The sequence below is a fragment of the Bos indicus genome, chromosome 16, assembly GCF_029378745.1.
Source record: "Bos indicus isolate NIAB-ARS_2022 breed Sahiwal x Tharparkar chromosome 16, NIAB-ARS_B.indTharparkar_mat_pri_1.0, whole genome shotgun sequence".
Lineage (NCBI taxonomy): Eukaryota > Metazoa > Chordata > Mammalia > Artiodactyla > Bovidae > Bos > Bos indicus.
In genome coordinates this window covers 65,207,885-65,231,639 of record NC_091775.1, presented here as the reverse complement: position 1 = coordinate 65,231,639, position 23,755 = coordinate 65,207,885, and the positions used below count along the sequence as shown (strand labels likewise).

The window sequence follows — 23,755 nt, the reverse complement described above, 5'->3', positions numbered from 1 at the left end:
AGATGGTTGGATGGCATCACTGACTCAATGGACATGAGTTTGAGCAAATTCCGGGAGTTGGTGATGGACAGGGAGGCCTGGTGTGCTGCAGTTCATGGGGTCACAGAGAGTCCGACATGACTTAGCAACTGAAGAACAACAACTAGCTATTATTATTATATATGCTATTGGCTCTGGTTAACTGTAAAGGAACTGACTACCATGACCAGCCCCGACTGGGTTATCCCTTTTACTCCTACCAGAAAAGTAGGGGTTAGTTTGGGGCTGGGAACTTGTGCTTTCTCTGCTGGCTGAGGTTGGGAGAAGGAAGACACCAGGGCCTGGCAATCTTCTTTCTGGAGCAGGAGTCATGCGAATGCCTGTCCCTCATTCATCTGTATAGTCAATGTCTCTCTCACTCATTCTCACAACTAATTCTTTGACCCTGCCTAGAGATTTCCCATTATAGGGCACCCCATTCCATCTCTTGCTCTCATAATGATTGCTCCAGGTCCTCTTTCTCTCTCTCCTGGACCATTGAAGAAGCTGCCTCCCTGCTGCCCTATCTACCTCCCATCAAACCTTCCCATCTAGTTCTCACACTGCTTCTAAAGTGATCTTTCTAAAACACTTCTCAGGGACTTCCCTGGTGGCCTAGTGATGAAGACTCCACCCTCCCAATGCAGGGGACCCGGGTTTGTTCCCTGGTCGGGAAGCTAGATCCCACGTGCTGCAGCTCAGACCCAGTGCAGCCACAAAATAAACGTATTTTAAAAATAAATGAAATAAATCTCATTGTGCTTCTTCTCTGTTGAATACCTCCAGTGGCTCCCTATCGCCTGCACAATTATGTAAGAAGACACCATGTGGCTTTCAGAACCTCCTCTGAAAGACACCACGTGGCTAGAGGCTTTCAGAACCTCCTCTGAAAGACACCACGTGGCTAGAGGCTCCTTCCCCTTACTCCTTTCTTGCTCACTTTCCACTCCAGCCAAACTGAACCAGTGCCTGTGTCTTTCACGTGATTCTTTTACTCAGACATTTTCTTATCCAAATTGCCTTTCCTGGTACTTCGATCTTTTCAATTCCATCTTTAAATTTTAAGGTGAGATATTACTTTTTAAAATGAGACTTTTCTCTAAGATCCCTCATCCTTTACCCCACTGTCCCTCCAGTCAGAATTTTTTTATCCTCTCTCATACTCCCATAGTAATTTGTTTATATCTCTATGATAATGCTTAGCACAGACTGCCTTGTGACATTCAGTTTTACTTTTGCTTATTTCAGAATTGCTTTCAAATGACTAACAATAACAAAATGGTAATACTTGCCAAAACTCATTGAACAGTACACTTAAGATGGGTTTATTTTGTTGCATGCAGATTATACCTCAATAAATTTGATTTTAAAAGATAAGTACAGTAAAGGCAGAATAAAAATAAACAGATGGGAAAATTGGGATGATGGGAAAATAAAATAAATTCAGGGGTAAAGTTAGTATAAACAAGCATGCTATCAATTTCCATGGGCTAAAATTTGCCTCTGAGCAAATTTCCTAGAAGCCAAAAGAAGTAGAGAATTTTGACCAGAGAAATAGAGATTTTCCTAGTTCTTAAACCTAAAAAAAAATCTCTTTCAGGAAACCCTATGAAGAGAATACTATGTGCTCTAAAGGATAGGTTTCTCAACAATAACCCTATGTTAAACCCAATAAGGATTTTTATAGGGCCGTTTCTTATAACATCTTTAAGTTCAAGTTGCTGGCAGAACATCAAAGTACGATTAAGAAAACAGTTCCATAAGGAACTAAAATAGTGCAGCTCAAGAGCACAACTTTCTAATGGTTTGACTAGATTAGGAAATAAAATTTAAAATAGCTATAGAAATGAGTAGGCTGCTTATCCTTCAAGAAATTCTTTGAATCAATATGAATATATCATGAATATATCTTTTACTAATATTTGAGAGTTCAAGGCTGTAGGATCTGTGGCCAGATCCTAGAGCGCAAGTAACTTCTGTTACCAATCAAGAACAGATCTTTGTTTTTGAAGATCTGTTGCTAGGAGCATACACATTTATAATTGTTATGTTGCTGAACTGACCCCTTTATCACTATGTCAGGTCTCTCTTTATCCCACAGTACTCCTTGATCTGAAGTCTACTTTATGTGAAATTGATACAGTGACTCCAGCTCCCTTTTGGTTATGTTTGCATGTGTGTCTTTCTCTATCCTTTTACTTTTAACCTGTGCTTTTATATTAAAAGTAGGATTCTGGAAGATAGTATAGAATTTGGTCTTTTAAAAAAAATCCTGTCTGATAATATCTGCCTTTTTAACTGGTATATTTAGACCATTCGTGTTTAATGTGGTTATTTATATGGTTGGACTAAAACTTACCATCTTGCTTCCTGATTTTTGTCTGTTCCAATTATTCTTTGCTTACATTTTCTTTTCTACCTTCTCTGTGTTTAATTAGAATTTTTTTTTTATAATTCTACTCTTATCTCCTTTATTGATATATTATTTATATTAGTAATTGTCCTAGGGTTATAATACACATTTAAAAATAATCTGAGTCTATCTTAAAATAACATTATACCATTTCAAGTGAAATGTAAAGACCCTCATAACACTATATTCCCAACTCCTTCTTCCCATTCTTTGTGCCATTGTAGTTATATTATTTCACTTTAACCTATGCTGCAAACATATAATACCTTGCTACTCTTTTTGCCTTAAACAGTGAGGTATCTTTTAGGACAATTAAAAATAAGGAAAATTTTATTTTGCTTCTTCATTTCTTTATTTAGATTTAAATTTAAGAACTATGTTATATGTCTTCTGCTTGAAGATTTAACATTTCTTTTAGAGTAGGTCTGCTGATAGTGAATTTCCTAAGTTTTTTTGTTTGTCTAAGAAACTCTCTTTTTCTCCCTCACTTTTGAAAGCTATTTCTGCTGGGTTTATTTCTGCTGTTTATGCATTTTCTTTGTGTTTCAGTTTGATAATTTCTTTTGACCTATTTTCAGATTTACTGATTTGCTGATTCTTCCTTCAGCTATGTCAAGTCTACTGATTAGCTCATTGATAACATTCATTATCTCTGCTCCTACATTTTTGATTTTTTGTATTTTCATTAGTTCTTTCTCATATTTTTCAACCTTCTAGTGAAATTATTTATCTGATTTTCCATGTTGTTTGCTTTTTTCCATTAGAACCTTTAGCACAGTAATCATAATTATTTTAAATTACTAATCTGATAGCTCCAACATCTGTATCATTTATGAATTTGGTTCTAATGATTGCTTTTCTCCTCAAGCTCTGTTTTTCTTTGTCTTTTTGTATGTCTTATAATTTTTCGTGGAAGGCCAGATGTATATAGTACAGTAGATAATGAGATGAGTGTAAATTTTTTTTAACACTTGGAGATGACCACTCCTTCCCTTTTAGACCGTTAGTGTTGGAAGTTCATGTTAATCTAGTTGAAGTTGGGCTGTGTTTGAAGTTTGCTGTTGCTGTGGTTACCCTTAGCGCACCCAAATCTTCAAATTCTCTAACGATGGCTTCTGTTTATGGTATAGACTAATTTACAGGGTTTTGTCAGTCTGTCCCTGCTAGGCTTTTAATCTTTCTGCTTGGATTTGAGTCTCCATTTGCACTGCTGCTCAGAGAGCATCTGCCTTTTGCAGCGGCCTCCCAGCTGTTTGCCCGTGTTGTTTTTACTTGATAACTTGCTAGTGTGGAGGAGAAGGCAATGGCACCCCACTCCAGTACTCTTGCCTGGAAAATCCCATGGATGGAGGAGCCTGGTAGGCTGCAGTCCATGGGGTCGCTTAAGAGTCGGACACGACTGGGCGACTTCACTTTCACTTTTCACTTTCATGCATTGGAGGAGGAAATGGCAACCCACTCCAGTGTTCTTGCCTGGAGAATCCCATGGATGGAGGAGCCTGGTGGGCTGCCGTCTATGGGGTCACACAGAGTCGGACACGACTGAAGTGACTTAGCAGCAGCAGCAGCAGCAGTGTAGAGAAGATAGGTGTGGGAGAGGCCGTACTCTGATGTTCTGTCTCAGCTGTAGGCAGGCACTATCAATCTGGAACTCAGGATGTGGCTTTCTCAAGTGTTCTTAGCCTCCCTCCAAATGCAGGGTTGTAAACAGCATGCATTTCTGCCCCTTCATTCCAGGTAGAGCTTTTCTTCTTTTTTTTCCCCCTAATCTGTTACTTGAGCTTCGGTAAATTTCCACCAGTGCTATCAGACTATTCTTCTATTGTCTTTCTTTGTGAATATTTTCTTCCTTAGAGAACAGAAAGGAGATGGAATTTTAACACTGGTTACTGTTCTCTCCCAACTAGCACCAAGAGGGGAACTTTCTCCCTGATCTTTGCTGAAAACCTTTGATGGGGTTCCTGGAGGAAAAATTTGCAAAGAGAGCCTTATTTTTGACAGTCCACTGAACACAATCAGACTCTTCTTATGAAAGTTAAGGTTTCCAAACAGTTCTCAGCCTGAAGTTAGGACCACTGTAGCCCAGCATGCAGGAGACTGATGGAGCCCCTGCAGACAGGGCCGTGATATTTCTTGGAAAATGTCTTCCGAGGTTTGTCTTCAGTCTACGCGCCACACAGTCAAATGCACCTTCAACTTTATGAAGTTCATATGTTGGATCCCAGGTGTGGATTTCATGAAGCAGCAAAATTAAACAAAAATAGTTAGGAGGATCAACATCAGGTTCTCAGCCTTTTCTTTTTCAGACCAAATAGCACCCATTTGCTATCCCATTATTTCAATATGAAAGGATGTTTAATGTCCACTCCCTTCCCACAGAATGTACTCTTAGAGTAATGAACAGTCCTTTTATTTGGAATAAATTTAGCCATATTAAAAAACTCAATAAAGTCAGCTTAATTTTTTATCTTTATCATCATAGACCCTGGATGCTTAGTTATGGATCAGCACAAGCCCTCAGTCTAGCACTCAGGGGTTTGCTGTAGAGTTTGGCTGCCTTGTCATGTAGTTCTGCCTTCTGTATTTCTGTTGTGATCTCCTGGAAAACAGAGTCAGGTCACATTCACGTTTGTTTTTCTAACTTGACCCTCAAATGTAGCCCACTTAATAGGTGTTCAGCTAATAATAATGATTAATATTAATTATTAAATTAATTATTAATACCACACTATATTATTGTACATATATATGTAGCTAATAAATGTTAGCTGAATTGAACTGACAATCTGGCATGCACCCCCCCCACCCCCAACTATTTAGGTCATCTTCCAGTATCTCCCTAACCCCACCTGGAAGGATAGGAATTTACTTTTATTTTCTTTCATTTCAGTAGCATTTAGTGAGTACCCATTTTGAGAAAGGAGTTTGTTTTTAGATGCTGTGGGAGATAAAAAGATAAATAAATCAAGAGATAAATAAGGCCTTCAGTGGTTTATAATTATTATGTACACAGGTATTTATAATATTAAGCAGAGTGTGATCAATGACCTAATTATGAGTATGGGGGGTGTGGGAATTGAGCAGAAAGTGTTCCTGTGGCCGTTTATTCAGAATACTCTGAATGGCTGCTTGATTCTGTTCTTAAGGTGGATGGAGGAGAATAAGCATGCGCTTTGCTTTCGATGGACAGTAGTAAAGAAATACTGCCAAGTCATGAAGAAAGAACAGAAGGCTGTGGAAAGAGCATGACGGTCCAGGAGCTCAGAGTGGGGAACAGCTGCTTCTTCCAAAACAGAAGGCTGTGGAAAGAGCATGACAGTCCAGGAGCTCGGAGTGGGGAACAGCTGCTTCTTCCTGGGATGGAGGAGTGGCAGGTGGTCAGAGAAGTGATGAATGCTGCCCAGGGGGGAAATGGGAAGGTTTCTTAGAGAAAGTGGGATGAAAGAGTTGTCCTTGAGGCTGGGTAGAACTCCTCGGATGTATAGGTGTGGGGGAGGGAACAGCCTGGACGAGGGCCTAGAGGGGGAATGTGCTGGTGTGTGGAGGAAAAGGGGCGGAGAAGACGTGCCTGGAGAGCCTGTCAGAATTAGGTTGTTCTGGACTTCCCTGGTGGCGCAGTGGATAAAAAGCCACTGGCCATTGCAGGGGACAGCGGGTTCAATCCATGGTCCAGAAAGATTCCGCATGCTGGCGAGTAACTAAGCCCATGCTCCAGGACTGCTGAGCCCGTGCTCTAGAGCCCCTGAGCCCGAACTACTGAAGCTGGCATCTAGAGCCTGTGCTCGGCAATAAGGGAAGCAACCTCCGTGAGAAGGATGCGCACCACAGCGAAGAGTAGCCCCCCACTCGCCAAAACTAGAGAAAGCCCGTGCAAATCAGTGAAGACCCAGCACAGCCAAAAATAGATAAATAAATTAAAAAAAATTTTTTGTTAAAGATTAGAAAAAAGAATTAGGTTGTGCTGGCACAGAGCAGGTACTTAATAAATAATTGTCAAATGATTGCATAGGTAAATGGCAGCATCAGACATGGGGTATTGTTTTGTTTATTTATTTTGGTAAGAAATGGTGAAGTTTTAAAAAGAAGCTGGTATAATTGTATTATGATGATAGCTCTGTGGAGAACAAGGTCAACCACAGGCAGGGACATGATCTAAGAAACCATGGTGATTGTCCTAAATGATGGACTGCGTGCCCTGCCCCCCACTTCCCATCATCCCGGAAAGCCTGCTTCTCTGCCTCTGTAAGAAGCCAGGCTCCAATGCTTCCCCTCTTTTGAAATATTTGTGGGTCAGTGAATGTCAACACTCAGGTTACATGCAGAGTGTGTTTAAACACACACTGGGAACATCAACACATATCCTATTCCTAAGGAGAGGAATAAGGTCTCCTAATTGCACTTGTGTGAAGGTTGACATGGCTCCCAGGAAGGATCTGGGGAGGTGACACATAGTGTGGCCGTCAGCCCTGAAGTTTGTCGAAGCCTCTAGAAGTCCTGGGCTTGGCGATTCTGGTCCTTGCTTCGCAGAGGAAAGATGGAAAACCATCTGATATTCCTCTCTTCGTACTCCTCGTCTGTTCCATATTGATATCAATAAACAATGAAATCACAGGATCCAGATTAAGTAAATCTATTTTCCTTGCATGTGGTACAACACAGTTTGAAAATAAAAAAACAAATCAAATGCTCTGGAAACAAAATGAATGCAAATTAAGCCCCAAAGAAATCTGTCAGCATCTGAACATTTTATTTTGCTTTCTTCTCCCCTTTAAATTAAACCAACACCATTTTCCAAAGCTCAAATATGAATCACAGCCCCTTCTGGAATGAATGATTCTGGCTGTGGCCTAGTTTAAGCAGATGATCCCCTACAAGTGTGGGGAGTGAGGCTCTGCTCCATGAGGTAGGAGTTTTGAGGATACAGCCTCTCAAGGGCAGAGAGCCAAGCGTGCAAGTGTCCGGGTGAGGATGTCTGGAGCCGGGATGTGGGGACGAAAACAGAATAGTGAGTCTATTTTTCCTTTTGATGAACCCATCATTGTATTTTTAAAATTTTGTTAAATCACCTTATTAAAATTCTTTTTTTTAAATATTTTTTTAATGTGGACTGTTTTTAAAGTCTTTGTTGAATTTGTTACAATATTGCTTCTGTTTTATATTTTTTGGTTTTTTGATACTAAGGCGTGTGGGATCTTAGTTCCCCGGCCAGGGATTGAACCTGCACTCTGCATTAGAGGGCAAAGTCTTAACCACTAGTTAAGTCCCTAAAATTCTTAAATGGTGTCATAGTATAAAATTCCGAGTGTGGCCTTAAGGTTAGAGAGAACTGGTTCAGACCCTCATCCCTATGTGAATGTCCTTGGGAGGAGTTAGTTAATATATTATTGACCAGGGGATTTTTGCAGAAACTAACACTTGTAGTGTTAATATGTCTCCAGTCAATAATGTGTTAGATTCTTTGAACTACAGTTTCCTTCTCTATAATTTGGGGATAGTAACATCCAACACCTGGAGTATTGCATCAGGATTATATGAAATAATACATATAATGTACTTAGCAAAGGGGCACATGGTGAGCACTTAAGTTATTATTGATAAAGAGTAAAGTCCAGTTATCTCAAAGGAGAAGTCGGAAGTCTTAGAATAAGCACAGGCACTTGTCGATACTTGTTCTCTCCATGGTGACTCTGGAATTTCATGGCTGTTCTAAAGCTTTTCCCCCAGGGGTTGCAGAAGAGGCCCAGAGGGTCAAGAGGGCCCAGTTAGACCTGAGAGACGGCTGCCCCACGACAGTCAGACCCTGTTACTGCTGTGCTCATTCTCTGACCACTGCACTCCTGGAGGGAGGAGAGGGGAGAAGAATCTGGTGGTGGGTTAAGCCCACCTAGAGAGGTCATTTGCAATCCGGCCCCACAGATGGAACTGCAGGTGCCTGCCCCAGAGACAGTACTGATTTTTAAAGAGAGGCAGACATTTCATTTGGCAATGTTTGAACTTTTCCTTTCAAGCGTTACTGGAAGTGACCATTTGAAGAGCATAGTGAGGTGAGCAGAGAAGCCGTCTTGGCTGGAGGGGATGACCCAGGCTCCCCTCATCCGACCTAGAGCCCAGAGCCTCAAGAAGCATCCCAAGGCACTTTGGCCCAGTAGCTCTGTTTAGAGCCTGTCAGCTCCAGAGATGGGACATCTGGGCCTGGACTGGCTCCCTGGGGTTCCTCATGGAACCCAGAAAATGAAAGAAATTTCTACTCCCTGGTTCACAAGGAGAATGAATCCACAGAGGGTCTCTCCCACCTCTGGAACCTCAGGGATTAAGCTTTGATACTCACTTCTGCCCCATTTCCTAGGCTGAGCTGCTCAGATGGCATCAGGGCCAAATTTTTTTTGAAGTCATAGAGCAGGGGTCCCCAACCTCCAGGCCGCGTAGTGGTACCTCCTGTTCAGATCAGTGGCGGCATTAGATTAGAAATAAAATGTCAGATCAGCGGCAGCATTAACTTAGAAACAAAGTGCACGGTAAAGCTTGTGCCCTTGAATCATCCAGAAACAATCCCCCCTCCCGCCCTGACTCCAGGTCCATGAACAAACTGTCTCCCATGAAACTGGCCCCTGATGCCTAAAAGGCTGAGGACTGCTGTCACAGAGTGTCTTATCCTTATAACAACATCCCTTTAGACCCAGCTCTTCTGCTCGGTCACTTTCCAGGATCACACTTCGGGATTTTCATTTCCAAAATCTCCTCGGAAATTATCCAGCTGTTAAAGGATGGGGGCATTTTTACTGTTTTGTTGGCAGAAGCAAAACATTGAAGAGAAGAGGACAAGGGACCAAGCAATTCTGCAGTGAGTTACTGAATTTTAGTCTTACTAAAAAGTCTGTTTTGAGGCACAGGAAGAACCTGGCTTTCCATCTGCTGTTTCGCACAGGTGGCGCCACACAATGTTTCATTTTCTAAAGCTGAAGGCCGAGCTTTGTTCCCTGTCTCCCTTTCCCAGCTCCATCTTGGAGCCTCGTCTTCACCCCCTCGCTTAGTCTCCTCCACCCCCGGTCCTCGCTGTTCCCTTCTCCTTGACTTTCTTCTGTGGCTTTCCCTAGTGTGAAGTTTATTTCTCTATCATCATTGTTTCCATTGCTGCCCTCTTTCTTTTCTGTGTCTCTGTGTTTCTGGTTTGCTAACTATCTCTCTCCTATTTTTTTTTTCCACTAACCAATGCCTAGCACCCCAGTTCCTTGAGAAATATGCCTTTGTTTATGGAACCCCTTAGCTGTTTCATATGTTCTCCTGAAGCCGCCCCTTGTTTCTCCAAAGAAGCGGGCATAGCATGTGTAGCTCATTTTTTTTTTCTTTCTTCTTTTTTTTTTTTTGGTTCTTTTTTAAAAACAACATATTTACTTATTTGGCTGTGTGGGGTCCTAATTGCAGCACGTGGATCTTCGTTGCGGTGCATGGGCTCTCTAGCTGTGGCACACGGGCTCAGTAGAAGTGGTGCACGGGCCTAGTTGTTCCATGGTTGTGGGATCCCAGGTCCCCGATCAGGGATTGACCCTGCGTCCCCTGCATTGCAAGGCGGGCTCTCCAGCACTGGACCACCAGGAAGGTCCCCATGGCTCACTTTTTGTTTCTTTAATAGCATGGATCGTTGCAAAGAAGAGAGGGAATTTGGGGGGCACAGCAGCTCCCCCTTTCCTTGCCCTCCAGCTACAAGCAATCTCAGCAGAACTTAGATCACCCCAGAGTTTCAGACCTTTTAAACTAGTTAGCTTTGCTGTTTCAGGAAGTTTGTCTCCTGCCTCGGTGGCTGAAAGCCATCAATCAACCCTTTCTCCAAACTTTACTTTTTTTCTTGTGGAGGGCATGGGGGAATCCACCCTGAAATTTTTGTCCAGGCAGTTTGCCCTTCTTAAGTAAAAACGCACTCTAGGGTCTGTGCTCAAGTGACATGTATTGTCTCACTCACCGATTCAGTAGGTGTTTCCTGCACACTCCTGTGTGTCTGGCACGCTGGGAGGCTCTGGGGAGCCAGTGGGGAGTACAGTGGGCTCTGCAGGAGCTGTCCAGCCTGCCTGCTGGCCAGGGAGATGGGAATTCAGGCAAGGATTTGGTCTTTACAGCATCAGTTATATTGTGAGCCCACCAGTCCCATTGTTCTAACTTTCCTGCCAATATTGGAGATGAAAGAGGCAGCACATTTTTTTCTGGGGATTTCATTTCGTTCCCTCCTCCAGGATGAACAAGTACCAACCTTTCCTTCCCCTCAACCACACCTCTTCCTCTTGCTCACTCTTCTCTTCCCCGTGCCCTTGGTAACTCGACTGGCCAGACTCCAACGCATTCATGGAGGGTTTTCCAGTTTTCTTTTCAAGGAAGGGTGAAGTGGCGAAGGAAGGGGGACAGAAGTTAGAATGACTGAGCTTCCTGTCTGTGTCAGATTCTGTGCCTGATGGTTTTCTAAATTCATTCCTTTTAACCCTTATTCTCAGTCTACCTATAAGGTAGATAATGTCATTCCCACATTAATGAAGAAGAAATGGAAATTCAGAAAAGGTCAGACAGGTTGTCCAAGAGCAGATATTTAGTACATCACAGAACTGTTTCTGGAACCCAGATCTGTTTGAATCCAAAAGTCAGATTCTTGCCACTACAGCCTGTGTGTGTGTGTGTGTGTGTGTGTGTGTGTGTGCGTGCGTGCGTGCACATGTGTGTGGTGGAATGGACTGGAAGAGGATAAATTGAATGGTAAGAATCACCCCAGTTTCTTTTTGTCCCACCTTGAGTCTTGAACCCGAAGAGTATCCTGCTGTTCTTCTGATCAGGGTACAGCCACGTGTCGGGACGATTGGGACATTAAGAAATGAGGTATCTGGCTGTCTCCCCAGAGGGACTTCTGTTCACTTTCACCTGGAGCTTAATGGGCTCCAGAGCCAGGCTGCCTGCTCTTCCGTTTGCCAGCTGTTACCTTGGGCAAGTGACTTACACTGTCTGTGCTTTAGTTTCCTTTTCTGTAAAGGGGGTAATAATAAAAATACTGTCCTCATTTCTAGAGGTGTCAGAGTCATAGAAACAGAAGGTACAATGATTTTTGCCAGGGAGTGGAGGAAGGAGGAGAGTGGGGAGTTGCTGTTTACTGGATATAGAGTTTCAGTTTGGGAAGATGAAAAAGTGCTGGAGATGGGTGGTGAGGATAGTTGCACAATGTGAATGTGTACTAAATCTCACTGAACTGAAAATGGTTACAATGATTAAGTTTTCTGTTACCTATATTTTACCACAGTTTAAAAAAACAAAAGGGTACCTTCCTCAAAGGATCTGGGGGGAAATTGAATGAGCTGGTGCTTGTTTAGCACTTAGAACAGAGCCCATATAGTAAATGCTTCATAAACGGGAGCTCTTATATGCCCCAGCCCTGGCCTTTTCTGGGGAGGTCTGCAGAGCCAAGGGCAGAACCTTGCAAGCACACACCTGTGACTTGGCTCCAGATTGTGGTGAGAAGGGGATCTCACACTCGGTGTCTGGAGCAGTTTGTGGTTCAGCTGCATCAGGACAGGGGCTGGTGACTTCACATGTTAACGGAAGAGCCCTCACTGCCCAGGTCAAACACCAGGATTATAAATGGAACACCGCTTACTAAATTGCCCCATTTTACACAGACTCACGCCAGGAGCTGCGGGCTCTGACGCGAAGCTAAATTTGATGGTTAAGTTAGAACAAAAGAATTACGAACCCAGGGACGAAAACATTCAATTAAATGGCATCAACACAGTATGTCTGAGAAGAGAATGGTGTTTTAATGTTTTCACTGGGCTTGCCCACAAATATTTATGGAGTGTTCATAGTGAAGGGAGAATGCAGAGCACTCAGAGCAGAGAACAGCAGAGTGGTGTGGCGTGGAACAGAGGAGGGAAAGCAGACACACATCCTGGATGCCCCTGGGTCCTGCTGGATCTAGGGACGGGCATCCCTTCAGACTCCTCACCTGTGATTCTCCCCAGACATCCCAGTTTACTTCAGAACAGTTACGTTTTTTTGTGTGGTGTACAGAGGCCTCTGGGAGTGCAAGAAGGAACAGACAACCCGGTCCAGGGCAGGGAGCAGTCAGGAGACAAGGGCCACCTTGTTCCCTGAGTTCTGATCCCTGCACAGACAGCTCTCTGGGGAGGGCCTTCAGCTCAGGGCCCTAAGATTTACCATTTATTCTAGTGCTTCCCAAGCTCTCTGTGGTGAAAGGCCAGGTTTATGTTTTGTGTTTAATTTCCAATCCATTGTGAGTGAATAGTTTTATAAAATAGGATAAAGGTTAATTAGTAAATGTATTTAATAAGTAAATAATAAATTAGGTGAAATAAGAAGGAAAGAGCACACAATACAAGGCCACTTGTAAAATTCGGATGTTCAGCAGACGTGAATGTACCCAGTTAAATTGCTGTGAAGGGACTTCTTTGGTGGTTCAGTGGCTAAGACTCTGCACTCCCAATGCAAGGGGCCCAGGTTCGATCCCTGGTCAGGGAATTAGATCCCACATGCCACAGCTAATAATTAGCATGCCACAACTAAAAGACCTGGCACAGACAAATAAATAAATAAATAAATTTTAAAAGAGTGGTTAACTCTGTTGGGAGTGGGTCTCAGAATCTACTCAAAGGCGCTGAGAAGTTCCTGGTGAATAACTAGACTTTGCGTGGATGACAGGAGGAGGCAGGATATTGTGACTAAAATTAACACACAAAAAGGCACAAAGGTCTTCATGCCTGTTAAGATGGCTATTATTTTTTTTAAAAAGCAACAGAAAATAACAAGTGTTGATGAGGATATAGAGAAATTGGAACGCTTTTTGGAATTGCACTGTCGCTGGGAGTGTAAAATGGTGCAGCCGCTACAGAAAATGGTATGATTCCTCAAAAATTAAACAGTGAATTACAGTTTGATCCAGCAATTCCACTTGTAGGTATATACCCAAAGAAGCTAAAGTAGGAACTCAAACAGATATTTGTACACCCATTTTTTTTTTAACAAGAACAAATACTAGACCCTTTGTACTAAGAGTATAAACAGCTACAATTTAAGAACATAAGAAAAATAACCATGTGAGGAGCTTAATTTCCGGGGTTGTAAGTTCCGTCTAGGTGGTGGATCATGGGGATAGTGAGAGCTATAAAAGGAAAAGGAGTAAGGAATGGTACTCTGTACACCCATGTTTAGAGAAGCATTTTCAAGACCAGAAAGGTGGAAGCAATCAACATGCCCATTAATGGACAAATTGTGGTATATACGTACATACACTGGAATATTATTCAGCCTTAAGAAGACATTCAGACATATGCTATGACATGGATGAACACTGAAGACATGGTGAAATAAACCAGTCACAGAAGGACAGATGTTGTATGATTGCACTCTATATGAGATGTCAGGGGATCTCCCCCACCCAGGGATTGAACCCAGGTCTCCCACATTGCAGGCAGATCCTTTACTGTCTGAGCCACCAGAGAAGCCCATATATGAGGTGCCTAGAGTAGTCAAAACTATAGACAAATAGTAGATTGGTAGTTATCAGGGGCTGGGGCAGAAGGGAATGGGGAGTTCCTGTTTAATGGGGATGGAGTTTCAGCTGGGGAGGATGAAAACGTTCTGGAGATGAGTGGTGGTGATGGTTGCGTAATGATGTGAATGGTCTTAATGCCACTGAACTGTACACACTTAAAAATGGTCAAAATGGTAAATCTTATGTTATATATATTTTACCACAATGCTTTGAAAAATGCATGGAGTTACAAATGACACAGCATGTTCAGAGCATGGCGTTTTCTGCACTTCACTGGCTGGACCCTGAGCTGTAAGGAGGGAAGAGAGGAGAGGTGGGAGGTGAGATTCCTCTAGCCTGCCTCCCTCTCCAGCTGCTCACTCCTTTTCCTCCCTGCCTGAGCTGCCAGGTTCTAGGAGAGTCATACCTCGTTGTAGCCACTTCACCTTCACCCACATCTGGACTCACGCAGGAATGGATGTGGTCCCTCCACCTTCCCCGAAGGTGGAAGGCTCGTAGTGGGCTCCATGGTGCTAAATCCCATGGACTTTTCAGTCTTCTCGACTCTACCGATCGCACGCTTCTCGTTGGAACGCCCCTCTCCAGAGATCTCTCTGCTGTCACTCTTCTGGTTTTCCTCCTACTTACTGTGGTTCATCTCCGTGTCCTCTGAACGCTTCTCTTTCTCCACTTATCTTTTCATGAAGATGTCCCCCGCAGGCTTCCATCTTGGGTTCTCTCCTCTTGCTGTCTCTCATTCCCTCCTGCGGTTGTTTACCTTTCAGTGACTCCCAAAGTGAGGTCTTTATTCCAGGTCTCTCATCTCAGCTCAGAATCCGAGAACGCATCTGACTCGAGTGTCTCTCCATCAGCTCACACCGCATGTATCAGTGGCACCCTCATCTATCCCTGCGCCCACATCAGTCTGTCCCCTCTCTCCCCTCCAACATCTCTTCTGTTACTCTCCATTCAGTTCTGTCTCCTGGTCATGTGTAGAGTACTTTTCCTTTCAATATTAATAATGATAATACTTTACAAGGCTACTATTTTGGGCCACAGCGTGCTCTTTGAAGGCATATCTTGGAGTCGCTAACATAGCACAGTGCTTAGCTAGCCTGTTGCATAGTAGTAAGATGAATGAATAATAACAATGATAATATCTAATGCTTATATGGTGTTTAGTATGTGCCAAGCACTGTTCTAAGCACTGCTCATATAATAACTCACTTAATTCTAACAGCTGTAATATAGCTACCATGATTCCATTTGCAGATGAAAAGCTGGGGTACAGAGAGGTTAAGTGACTTGCCCAAGGTCCCCAACTTTAGAAGCTCAGTACTGAATGAATAAATGAACAAAAACCTACATGGGAGAATAAATCAATGAGGCCAGAGGATGGGTTAGGGCATATAATGGTGCTGTGCACCACATGTGTGGTTGTTAGACTGGGAGGTATTTCTTGAGGATCTAAGAGGACACTAATTGTTTTGACAGTTGTACTTTGACCCAGGTGTAGTGATGCAGCAGAGAGAATAGGAATCTGATAGATGTGATCAAAAGAAATAAGCGGATGAAACATTCTCGGTGGAGAGGGAAAGGCTCGGCTGGCCCAAGGTGTTCTTTCAGCTGGAGACATGAGTCAGGGGTGGCTTGTCTTCAGTCTGTGCCTGCTGAGTGCTATTGGCGTCCTGCCTCATCCAGCCCTTGCTACACAAACATCGTGACCAGCGTCCCCCAGGGAGCTGCTTCCTGGGATTTATATAGCACACTGTCCTGGACATCTTTCGGGGGCTGCTGGCCACCTGCCATTGTCCTTTATTTTAGAAAAAAACTGTTCTTGATGTCCACATCTTTTCTATCACATTAGAGCCTGGTTACTACACTTGGTTGAACGTTTCCTAATCTAGAAAAATGATGCTGCCTGGGCCCGATGGCTGTCTTCCTCAGTTCCTAGTCTTCCTGAGCTTCCTCTCTGTTTCCATCAGGCTCTGTGTCCCGGTTCTGTGGTTCTGACCCACCACCGAGGAAGAAAAGTAACGAACAGTGCCATTCTTTTTCCTTCGCTGCCCTCTATGTCCAAATAAACATTAAGACACCTCCATTTTTCCTGCTATTCATATTTTCTTCCTTTCTCACAGCTAAAAATAAACCCATGAATAGACTGCCCACTCTGACTCATAGGCTCTCAGAACCATCAGGAATTGTCAAAACCTGCTGGTTCAACCTCTTCATTTTAAATATGAGCAGAAGGAAATCTAGAGAATGCTGAGGACCCTGTACATGGGGTTACAGGAAATCCTCTGTCAGGTTCTGGGGGACGTTGAAAATGACATTGTCCTCTCCTTGCCTAAATTTCTCCCTGCAGCTTTTACTTAAACATAACAAAACAATACCGTAAATTGACTGTAATACTTTCCTGTGATTTCTCCTTATATTTTTCTATTTAGAGAAATAATGTTTAAAATCTATTTTGTTTTGTTTCTTCTCTGCTGGTTCCCTTCTCCAAAGTATGCTTCGACACAGAAAAATGAAAAGAATGTATACGTTTTTTGTCTTCCCTTCTAATGGGTCTATGTAAGTGAAGGGGTTCCCCAAAGGACATCTAAACAAAGATGAAACTTTAGAGTCTACTATTCTTGCAAACTCTACTCCCTATGCTGTGGTGATAAAAATCACTTTGTGGCAATCATTGAAACATGAGGTTATTTGTAAATATCTGTTTATACATCCATTTTATCCAACACATTGTGAGCCTTTGAAGGCACAGACTATGTCATATTCCTTTCCCAGGACACAGCACAATGTCTTACCCAAAATACATGCTCAATCAATGATTACAGGATTAATAACAGAGTTCACTTATCAGCCTGACCACTCCTTCAGGGCTTATACTCCCCTAATAGAGAAGACTACTTGGAGGAAATGGCCTTTGAGCTGAGCTATAATGGGAAGAAAAACAGCACATGATAGCAAGAGGAAGAAGGTTGCTTTTACGCACATGGAACAAGCCAGACAAAGGCTTGGTGCACGAGACTAAAATTACTAGGTTGCCTATCAGGAAATTAAACAGTCTATCCATTCATTAGAGAAAGAACAAATGACAGGCCTTGTGCATTACCAGACTGTTAATAAGCAAGAGCCAGACTTGCTCTTATGAAAAGGCAGACTCTGAATGTCATGTTACCCAAAGCTCTCAAGCCACCCGTTCTTAAACTCTTACTGTTCAAAACTAGGACGATTTTACAGAATACTGGTGCTGACAGAAGGGGTTACAATTCCTCTTTGATAACTGTCTCTGTCTTATTTTTGGGGTTACTGAGATGGCTTATATTTGTTCAGATTATCTCATGCAGAGGTCAGCAAGGCCATGACACCCCTCACCCCAAAGTGGAGACATTGTTGTGTGTTGAAAACACATAGAAAACTCATAGAAAACTCACTGACCTTTTCCAGCTGGAGGCCCTGCTTTTAGGTTTCAGTCCACTCCATTGGCCATGTTGAATTTGGTCCAGTTCAGTTCAGTGCAGTTCAGTCGCTCAGTCGTGCCTGACTCCTTGAGACACCATGGACTGCAGCATGCCAGGCTTCCCTTGTCCATCACCAACTCCCGGAGCTTACTCAACTCCGTCAGGGTCAAATACTATCTTCCTAAGGGAAAACATGTCCAAGATGCGGGTGGAGTGATCAAAGGGTCTAACAAATTTTTGAGTGTCGATTGGGTTCCCCAATCTGTGCTTGATGCTTCTACATCTCATTTGCTCCTCAAAACAGTCTTGGGAGAGAAGTGTGGACCCCCTTCTTATGGATAATTAAGCTAAGGTTGAAAGAAATGAATGGAGTAGGAAATGGCAAGCTACTCAAGTATTCTTGCCTGGGGAATTCCATGGATGGGTTACAGTCCATGGAGTTGCAAAGAGTCAGACACGACTGAGCAACTAACACGTCAAAGAAATGAACTAATCTTGCTTGAGGTCACATATGTAAATGATGGAGTCAGAATCAAGTATAGGTTAGACACAGGTAAACCTGTGATCCTTGCTTACATGCAACAGCTGTTACAAAAATACCTGAGGCCAACAGATAACCCACATTTTAAAATGTTTGAATAGCATTTTTCCAAAGATATGCAAATGGCCATTTAGCCCATGAAATATGCTCAACATTACTAGTTGTTTGGAAAATGCAAGTCAAAACCACAGTGAGATCCCATTTCACACCCACTAGAATGGCTAAAATAAAAGACGCTTGCTCCTTGGAGGAAAAACTAGACAAACCTAGACAGCATATTATAAAGCAGAGATGTTACTTTGTCGATAAAGGTCCATCTAGTCAAAGGTATGGTTTTTCCAGTAGTCGTGTATGGATGTGACAGTTGGACCATAAAGAAAGCTGAGCGCCAAAGAATTGATGCTTTGAACTGTGTGTTGGAGAAGACTCTTGAGAGTCCCTTGGACTGCAAGGAGATCAAACCAGTTAATTCTAAAGGAAATCAGTCCTGAATATTCATTGGAAGGACTGATGGTGAAACTGAAGCTCCAATACTTTGGCCACCTAATGCAAAGAACTGACTCATTAGAAAAGACCCTGATGCTGGGAAAAACTGAAGACAGGAAGAGAAGGGGACGGCAGAGGATGAGATGGTTGGATGGCATCACAGACTCAATGGACATGAGTTTGAGCAAGCTTGGGGAGTTGGTGATGGACAGGGAAGCCTGACATGCTACAGTCCATGGGGTCGCAAAGAGTTGGACATGACTGAGCAACTGAACTGAACTGATAAATGTATAAATGCATTATGCTATATAATGGAATGTTATTCAGGGTCATTTTAATAATAAAAGAAATGACGTACTACTATATGCTGCATCATAAAGGAACCTCAAAAACGTTATGCTAAGTGAAAGAAGCCAGTCACAAAAGGCCACATATTGTATGATTCCATTCATATGAAGTGTCCAGAATGGGCAGATCCACAGAGACAGAAAGTAGGTGAATGGCTGCCAGGCATTAGCGGGCAGGAGGAATGGAGCGTGGCTGCTTAGGAGTATGGAATTTTTTTTCCAGTGATGAAAAGCTTCTAGAATTAGTGGTGATGGGTGCCCTGGCGTGCTGCGATTCATGGGGTCGCAAAGAGTCGGACACGACTGAGCGACTGATCTGATCTGATCTGATGGATGCCCAACTTTGTTAATACACTAAACCCCCTAATTTGTACACTTTATTTTTTTTAATTTAATTTTATTTTTTATTTTCATTTTTATTTATTTTATTTATTTTTTTAAATTTTATTTTATTTTTAGACTTTACAATATTAGTTTTGCCAAACATCAAAATGAATCTGCCACAGGTATACCCGTGCTCCCCATCCTGAACCCTCCTCCCTCCTCCCTCCCCATACCCTCCCTCTGGGTCGTCCCAGTGCACCAGCCCCAAGCATCCAGTATCGTGCATCGAACCTGGACTGGCAACTCATTTCATACATGATATTATACATGTTTCAATGCCATTCTCCCAAATCTCCCCACCCTCTCCCTCTCCCTCTCCCACAGAGTCCATAAGACTGACCTATACAACAGTGTCTCTTTTGCTGTCTCGTACACAGGGTTATTGTACACTTTAAAATTAAGACTGAATTTCATGGTAAGCAAGTTACATCTCAATAAAGTTGTTGTAAAAATATATATCTGAGGCCAGATTGGCTTAAGCAAGTGTCAGATACCATACTTAGGAAAAACCCTAACTCACTGGGTACATGCTGCCAAGATTTAGGATTTAACAATAAAATGACCGATAGGACACTTGCTGGGAGTGTCCATATGTGACGTGCTTGCGAGTGAAATTCTGATAAATAGCCAAAAAAGAAAGAATGGTCACAAATGTAGAAAACAAAATTCTGGTTGCCAGGGAGTAGGGAGGGGAGGATAAACTGGGAGAGTGGGATTGATCTGTACACACTACTAGATATAAAACAGATAACTAATAAAGACCTACTGGATAGCACAGGGAACTCTGCTCAATACTCCTTAATGGCCTATATGGGAAAAGAATCTAAAAAAAGAAAAAAAGAGTGGATATATGTATATGTATAGCTGATTCACTCTGCTGCTGCTGCTGCTGCTGCTAAGTCGCTTCAGTCGTGCCCGACTCTGTGTGACCCCATAGACGGCAGCCCACCAGGCTCCCCCGTCCCTGGGGTTCTCCAGGCAAGAACACTGGAGTGGGTTGCCATTTCCTTCTCCAATGCAGAAAAGTGAAAGTGAAGTCGCTCAGTTGTGTCCAACCCTCAGCAACCCCATGGACTGCAGCCCACCAGGCTCCTCCATCCATGGGATTTTCCAGGCAAGAGTACTGGAGTGGGGTGCCATTGCCTTCTATTCACTTTGCTATACACCGGAAACTAACACAACACTGTAAATCAACTATACTCCAATAAAAATAAAAAAATAGTAAACAACAACTGTAACAAAAAGAATGTCTCTTTTGGCTCTGGTATGAGATACATCACTCAATACAAATAATCTTAATATCTCTCACAGAGATTAAGGTGCAAGGAGTGTAGTGTCAATAGGAGACAATAGCCTATTATTTATAATATCAACATGATAGTATAATAAAAGTAAACCCAGTGAGAGGATCCACTATTGCACTTTCATTTGAGCAAATATTCATTAAGAAATATTTATCAAGCGACTTTCCTGACAGTCCAGTGATTAAGACTTTGTTTTCCAATGAAGGGGCATGGGTTCAATCCCTGGTCCAAGAACTTAAATACCACACACCTAGACGCCAAAAAAACAAAACATAAAGCTAAAGCAATATTGTAACAAATTCAATAAAGACTTTAAAAAAAAATGGTCCACATCAAAAAAAATGTATTGAACATCTAGAATGTAGAGTGTACAACCTCCCAGGTGGCGCTAGTGGTAAAGAACCCGCCTGCCAATGCAGAAGACATAAAAGATGAGGGTTTGGTCCCTGGGTTGGGAAGATACCCTGGAGAAGGAAATGACAACCCACTCCAGTCTTCTTGCCAGGAGAATCCCATGGACAGAGAAACGTTGTGGGTTCCAGTCCCTGGGGTTGCACAGAGCTGGACACAACTGAAGCAACTGAGCACACAACGAGAGTGTACTGGGTATTTTGTTAATGGTGTTAGCATTTCTTACCTTTCTTCCCTCACAGACAAGTCTCCCTGTTTTACAAATGAGAAAACTGATGCACGTAGAGGTTAAAAGATCTGCCCAGAGTCACAGAGCTAGTGAGTGGTAGAGACAGATGTACCAAGATTTGTCTGACTGCAAAGCTAAGGGTTGGATTGAAGAGTCAAGACCAAGCAGTGGCTGCCTAAGCTTGGACATCACAAGGATGGGGATGATACGTGCAGTGGTGGAGTGAGTTCTGTCCAGCCCAGATCCTGGATTCAGATGCCTGAGTTTGAATCTTGCCTCTGCCAGCCCGGGGTGGATGTCAAGCTGTGCATGCAAAAATGCTTCCCACAGCGCAGGGCACAGAGTGAACTCGCAACTGTGCAGAGCGTATTTTATTATTATTGCCTCTTCTGCACTCGTGCAGGTGGTCATGGCTCTGAGGTTAGGGACTGTCACCAAAAGGGCAGAAAATCTTCTCCAAGATTTACAGTGGATGTGGTGATTATCTCTGGAGAGTGGGTTGGGCAAAGAAAGAGGAAGGATGTTTTCACTCTCCGTTATTTTTATGTTTGAATTCTTTACAATCATGCATTACTTTAAAAAAAAATAAAAGAAAACACAGCAAATAAAAATGCTTCCCCCAAGAAAAGAGTACTTGTACTTGGAGAAGAAAACACAGATCAAAACCTGGGGCACCTGTGTTTATTTGAATTCTCCAGAAACCCTAAGTCAGTCTTCTATATGCAACCCACAAACCGGAGTCTTTGCAGTGAGGGGCAGGCACAGCGCCAGTTTTACAGACTCACTCACCTTGCTCCTTCAGCCTGTTTTTCATTAGGGGCAAATTTGCTGGTAATTTGATCTTGATAGATGACCTGGCAAGCTTTTTTAGACCTCAGCTCTGCTGAGGGCACTGCTCAAATTCCTGCCTGCTGGGTATCCTTAGATCGGTGATATTTACCGGAGTCTACAAGCAGGTCTTTCCTCTAGGAGATTCAACGGTGATGGGGAGACTTGTGGATATAGGAGTCTGAGAATTTTGATAACGGGTGGAACCTGGGGCTGAGGAAAGAAAGGAAGAAGTGAGCAGCCAGCTTTCTTCAGATGGGAAAAGACAAGGTGTCTCCACCACCTCACCCTGGGCTGGGGTGCGGCGGGGATCTGCCTGTCCCAGTTTTCCCCATCAACTCTTACAAGGTTCTTTGCCTTAGCTGAGATTTGGCTTTCTCATCTCTGAAATGGGTTTCATATTTCCCCTGTTGCAAGGATTTGGGGAGATCTAGAGATCAAATTGCCAACATCCGCTGGATCATGGAAAAAGCAAGAGAGTTTCAGAAAAACATCTATTTCTGCTTTATTGACTATGCCAAAGCCTTTGACTGTGTGGATCACAATAAACTGTGGAAAATTCTGAAAGAGATGGGAATACCAGACAACCTGATCTGCCTCTTAAGAAACCTGTATGTAGGTCAGGAAGCAACAGTTAGAACTGGACATGGAACAACAGACTGGTTCCAAATAGGAAAAGGAGTACATCAAAGCTGTATATTGTCACCCTGCTTATTTAACTTCTATGCAGAGTACATCATGAGAAACGCTGGGCTGGAAGAAGTACAAGCTGGAATCAAGATTGCCAGGAGAAATATCAATAACCTCAGATAGGAAGATGACACCACCCTTATGGCAGAAAGTGAAGAGGAGCTAAAAAGCCTCTTGATGAAAGTGAAAGAGGAGAATGAAAAAGTTGGCTTAAAGCTCAACATTCAGAAGACGAATATCATGGCATCTGGTCCCATCACTTCATGGGAAATAGATGGGGAAACAGTGGAAACAGTGTCAGACTTTATTTTTGGGGGCTCCAAAATCACTGCAGATGGTGACTGCAGCCATGAAATTAAAAGATGCTTACCCCTTGGAAGAAAAGTTATGACCAACCTAGATAGCATATTCAAAAGCAGAGACATTATTTTGCCAACAAAGGTCCATCTAGTCAAGGCTATGGTTTTTCCAGTGGTCATGTATGGATGTGAGAGTTGGACTGTGAAGAAAGCTGAGCGCCAAAGAATCAATGCTTTTGAATTGTGGTGTTGGAGAAGACTCTTGAGAGTCCCTTGGACTGCAAGGCGATCCAACCAGTCCATTCTGAAGGAGATCAGCCCTGGGATTTCTTTGGAAGGAATGATGCTAAAGCTAAAACTCCAGTACTTTGGCCACCTTATGCGAAGAGTTGACTCATTGGAAAAGACTCTGATGCTGGGAGGGATTAGGGGCAGGAGGAGAAGGGGATGTTAGAGGATGAGATGGCTGGATGGCATCACTGACTCGATGGACGTGAGTCTGAGTGAACTCTGGGAGTTGGTGATGGACAGGGAGGCCTGGGGTTCTGCAATTCATGGGGTTGCAAAGAGTCGAACACGACTGAGCGACTGAACTGAACTGAACTGACTGAATTAGCTTTGACCTGAAATGTATCATACAGGCTTCTGGGGAAAAAAAGTGTGAAATTTGATAGAGAAATAAAAACAAGGTACAGCAGGGCGACCCATCTCCGTGTGCGGAAGAACCCAGGAGTGTGTGAAGGTACTTAATTCATTTAGACTTAACAGCCCATCAGAGAAGAGTCCAAAGTCAGCAAAAATTCAGTGTTTTACACGTAAC

General features: G+C 42.9%; 1 protein-coding gene and 1 non-coding gene across 5 annotated transcripts in view; both read left to right on the top strand.

Moving 5' to 3' along the window:
* Positions 1 to 23,755, top strand: part of NMNAT2 (nicotinamide nucleotide adenylyltransferase 2) — a 217,444-nt gene that overhangs the window by 85,422 nt on the left and 108,267 nt on the right. Inside the window, exons 1-2 of one of the 4 annotated variants that reach the window (XM_070768551.1) lie at positions 6,004 to 8,475; positions 9,136 to 9,272. The exons of 2 other annotated variants lie outside the window; for them this stretch is intronic. In XM_070768551.1, coding sequence (XP_070624652.1) covers positions 8,348 to 8,475; positions 9,136 to 9,272 — 265 coding nt within the window. In that variant the 5' untranslated portion in view covers positions 6,004 to 8,347. Of the gene's footprint in view, positions 1 to 6,003; positions 8,476 to 9,135; positions 9,273 to 23,755 lie in introns of those variants that run through there. One more of the 4 variants, XM_070768550.1, reaches the window with a different exon arrangement.
* TRNAG-CCC (transfer RNA glycine (anticodon CCC)) lies at positions 12,865 to 12,937 on the top strand. Its single transcript has one exon. It is a non-coding gene; the product is annotated as a tRNA-Gly (tRNA).